This window comes from Zeus faber, assembly GCF_960531495.2.
Source record: "Zeus faber genome assembly, chromosome: 5".
NCBI lineage: Eukaryota > Metazoa > Chordata > Actinopteri > Zeiformes > Zeidae > Zeus > Zeus faber.
The window spans coordinates 27801857-27806393 of record NC_137192.1 but is presented as its reverse complement, the minus strand read 5'-3'; the positions used below and the strand labels follow the sequence as shown (position 1 = coordinate 27806393).

General features: G+C 41.5%; 1 protein-coding gene across 1 annotated transcript; it reads right to left on the bottom strand.

Annotated features, from left to right (window-relative positions):
• Window positions 1-2331: 2331 nt before the first annotated feature.
• Window positions 2332-3952, bottom strand: cd8b (cd8 beta; the record flags this gene model as incomplete). Its single annotated transcript, XM_080001097.1, has 4 exons — window positions 2332-2369; window positions 2712-2801; window positions 3140-3220; window positions 3613-3952. The coding sequence occupies 4 exons, from the start codon at window positions 3950-3952 to the stop codon at window positions 2332-2334; spliced, it is 549 nt and encodes a 182-aa protein (XP_079857223.1).
• Window positions 3953-4537: the final 585 nt, after the last annotated feature.

Below are 4537 nucleotides of genomic sequence, written 5' to 3'. Positions count from 1 at the left end.
GTGTGTTTGTGTGTGTGTGCTTGTGTATGGGGTGCGGTCTGTGGTATCACTGTGGTCTTTTTGTTTCAGAGACGAGTTTAGGAGCTCAAAGTCGAGAGAACGGCAAGAAAGAGTAACAGCGTCTCAGCGAACGCTTCTCTCTCTTTCTTTCGCTCTCTCTCTCTCTCTCTCTCTCTCTCTCTCTTTTTCTCTCTCTCTCTATCGCTCCTTCATGGGGACTCGAAGAACCACAAGACACACACATTTCTTCACCCTGTTCAGACGCGCAGGTGTGTGTGTGTGTGTGTGTGTGTGTGTGTGTGTGTGTGTGTGTGTGTGTGTGTGTGTTTTGAGACCATAACAAAAAAATGGACTGGACTGAATTGTAAAAATCCCTTTGTAATGTGACGGCAATCGACATAAGACAAAAAGAAAGCTTCTACATTCCGATGCATTCGCCCCCCACCACACCCCCCATTACTCACCCACTCAGTTTCCGCCGAGTGTGATTGTAGAGAAGTGATGGTGGAAGTGCTACACTCACTTCCAACTCTCTCCTCCTCTCTTTTCCCCAATATGCATGCACACGACTGGACGAACACGCCTTTATATTTTAATTTCTATCTCTTTCTCAACTGGACTGTTGTTTTTTGTTTTTTTTTGCTGCTGTAACGCATTAATTTCTATCTGGGGATTATTAAAGTGTTATTTTACCTTGTTTTATCTCGTCCTGTCTCGTCTTCTTTTATTTAATCTTATCTTAGTGTGGTGTGGTTTGAGCAGCCACACCTGTCCTGGGTCTAGGTAACTGGGGGTCCAGTATCAAAGTGGCTGGACACCTGTTACTCCTTGGTTGGTCTAAAGAGCAACAGGTAAAACCCCCATCCCCACACTCACTCAGGAGAGGAGCCCTTGTCCTGACACATGTCTATCTGCTCCGGGGCTTGTTGTATCAAGCTCTCTCTCTGTTTGGATGGATGGCTGATGGCTGATGGCTGATGGATGGTGGATGGACAGGTGGATGGATGATGGATTGGATAGATTAATGATTGGATTGATGGATGCATGACGTAGAATGGAGTGGATGGATAACATAAGATAATCCTGGAGAAAAATTCAGGACCCATGAAGGATAGATGACAGATGAGTGGATGGATGATGGATGGATGGATGGTAGCTTTAATCTGGGCCATGCATCTTTGTGGAAAAGCATTTTAATGGAAAAAAAAAATGATAATAAACTAAAGATGCATTCTAGGAATGTCAGCGCCATCGTACTTTAGCGTCTCAAAACGTAATGCAATTTTGAGGAAACAATTCAATGCAAAGACTATTGCATAGCGACAACCACATAGTGACAACCAATTAATTAATTAATACATTCAAAGAAATGAAATATACAGTGGAGCAGGAAGGTAGTAGGTTTGAACGTGCCATATAAGGGGCAGTAGTAAGTAAAGGTAGTAAGTAAATATTATCAACAAATCAACAAAAGAAAACTGCCCCTGCTGTTCTCAGCCACTTTCTCGACATAAAAAAGCCTCTGCTTCAAGGAAGCAACGCCTGCATCATCCACAGGACATAAACAATAGAGAGTCAATGGGTTGTGCATTGTATGTATGAAGAACACTCCTTACAAGTAGAACAATGCTTAGAAAGCTTTCAAAATCTTGAAATAATCCATGTCCACAGCGTATTGTTCCCATTCCAGTGGGTTATTTTCTGCGCCGCCGAGGGATTTCCTTGTGGAGAATTTTTACAGACAACCACTTCAAGTTGGTAACGTTTCAGGTTTCCCGCCACAGATATTACACGGCGAGTGTGATGATGATGATGATGATGATGATGATGATGATGATGGGGCACGGGATGTGACACGCACACATTCCGTTGTGAGGCGTAGGTGACCCGGTTCAGCTCGTCCACCGTTTTCTTGAGTGGAAAAAAGAGGCTTTTACACAGATGCAGATACAGTGTTGTCTGAAGACGTTTGGTGATTCAAGAGAGATTCAAGAGAGAGGTTTATTTGTCACATACATATACATACGTTCATACATATATGCAGTGAAATGTCTTTGCAACGCACCCGGAGATTATGCACAATAGTTTCTAAACTGAACATAATAGCTGACCTAATTCCTACCTAGCAACTAACTGAAACAAATTGATTCCTAAAACGTAATGCAGTTAGTGAATAGAATAATATAAATAAAATAAAATAAAAATTAAATAAGACTCAAAAAGATAATACAAAGCGGGGGTACAAAATAGAAGGGAATAGAGTTATGTGATGTTATGGTGTTATGGTGGAGTTATGGTGATGATCGGTCAGAAAGCGCTCCGTCCGTCTACTTACTTTACAAAGCGGTGGCGACACTTCTTGGGCAACCCTGTGAGACAGACAGCAGGATCAGGGTAAAAGACACACCAAACACACCAGCATGAACACATGGTTGACCTGTACCAGGGGTGTTGTGGACGATGGTGTGGTTTGATAACGTTTCATGGAGTTTGGTGTGGCAGCGGAGCTTGATAATCAGTATCTACTGCATCTCCTCTCCAAGGTGTTTCCACCCAGGCCTCATTGAAATGTTAGTTCCTTGCTGAATACTTTACTGCTGAGAAACTTACCGCCATGCTGCAAATTCGCACCCATTGAGTCTACTTTTTTCGAAAAATGGGGAACATATGGCTGGTTCCCGCTGTTAAAGTTTATGTTTTGAATTACTTACGGCTGAAGTAATACAGTGTGGAGACAAGTGCTACAATCAGGCCCGCAAGAATGCCAACTAAGGGCCACAGAACCATGGCGCCACAGCCGTCTGGGAAGCAAACACAATACACAGCACGTCAGTCGTGTTGTTGTGAAGCAGAGCATTTCAACACCTTTTGTCCTTTGAATATTATTATTATTATATCATGCACACACGTTATATTATGCAATATTATGCATAATAAATTATACATTCTTTTGTATAATACAATTTTTCCAACACCATTACCTGACTCAAGGTATATATATCTGCTATACTAACAATGCCAACATCTGTTTATTCCATCCAAATGAGAATATTTGGACATACATTCATATCAACAAAGAATGAGACACTATGGACCGCAGTGGTATGAAGCACCTTTCCAATGGTGTGAAACAACTTACTGGGAGTGTTATCCACCTTGGGGCAGACTGGGGTGGCTGGTGGTTGGGTATTTACTTCGGGTGGTGACGTCGGAGGGGTCACTGTCGGATATTAAAACCCAGGGAATTAGGTCAAGGCAAGGGATAAAAGTCAGCGATGACCACGCGTGGAAACCCTGCCTCCAACGAGACCTGGAACACGGTTGACCGTCACAAATAGCTATTCGGATTTCTTCCCCGTGTCAACTGGAATCGGTCCAAATGAATTGAAGGAACACTTTCAAAAAGGGTCTCTAATCAAGACTATGTGCAGGTGTCCACTCTGCATCTTATTGCTTTAATTTCCCCAATTAAAGCAATAAAACTCTGTCAGCTCAAATTGTTCGTGGCAAAATCAAGACTATTGTTTGTTTGCAGCGCTGGACAATCCTGATCGCAACTGGGGAAGCTCACAGGGGCTGAAGTGGACCTGTTTGAAATTCTCTGCCACTGACCTCCGGGTCGCAGCAGAGCCCCGGTCCTCCACACGTCTTCTTCCTTCTTGCCCGTCAAAACGCAGTAATACGTCCCCGCGTCCTGCTCCGTCACCCTGGCGATTTGCAGGGAATATGACGCGCCGCTCCTCCTGCTGACCCTGAACTGGCCTTTGACCAAGCCGTCTCCGTGCTCGCTGCGCAAGGCGTTGTTGAGACTCACCAGGAACTGAGGGCGCTCGCCGTCGCTGCTGTGGCGAAACCAGAGGACGCGGTTGCAGGAGGGGCCGGGGCAGTCGCAGAGTATAGTCTCCGAGTCGTTGATCTTGGGGTAAAGAGTCTTGGTGGTCTCTTGTAACATTATCTGACCCGAACCTGGGAAAGGGTGTTCGAATGAGATGAGGTGAAGTTATCGATGTTCAGTATTCAACATCCGTTTATTCATTTTTATGATGACTAAATACAATGAACACGGAGCCGTTTACGGAATGTGTTGCCATTTTAGGAATACTACATAAATAAGGCGAAATAGGGCGTAGGTGTTTCCATTAAACATTAAGTCTGTACATGAAAAATGCAGGTCATTTTTTTCAACAAGAAGGCTGCCATACATGAATCATTATTAACTCTATTTTTTAAATTATTATTATGAATAACAATAATCATATTATTATTATTATTATTATTTTATTATTATTATTATTATTATTATTAATAATAATAATAATAATAATAATAATAATAATAATAATAATACTAATACTACTAATAATAATAATTATTATTATAATAATAATAATTATAATAATAATAATAATAATAATAATAATAATAATATCAACGTTTTTTTCTGATACCCCCAAGACACTTATCAATCAAGCATATTTCCTTTATTATTACATTTAATGGTACATTTCTATGATAAAAACACTAAAATTAATTTTCT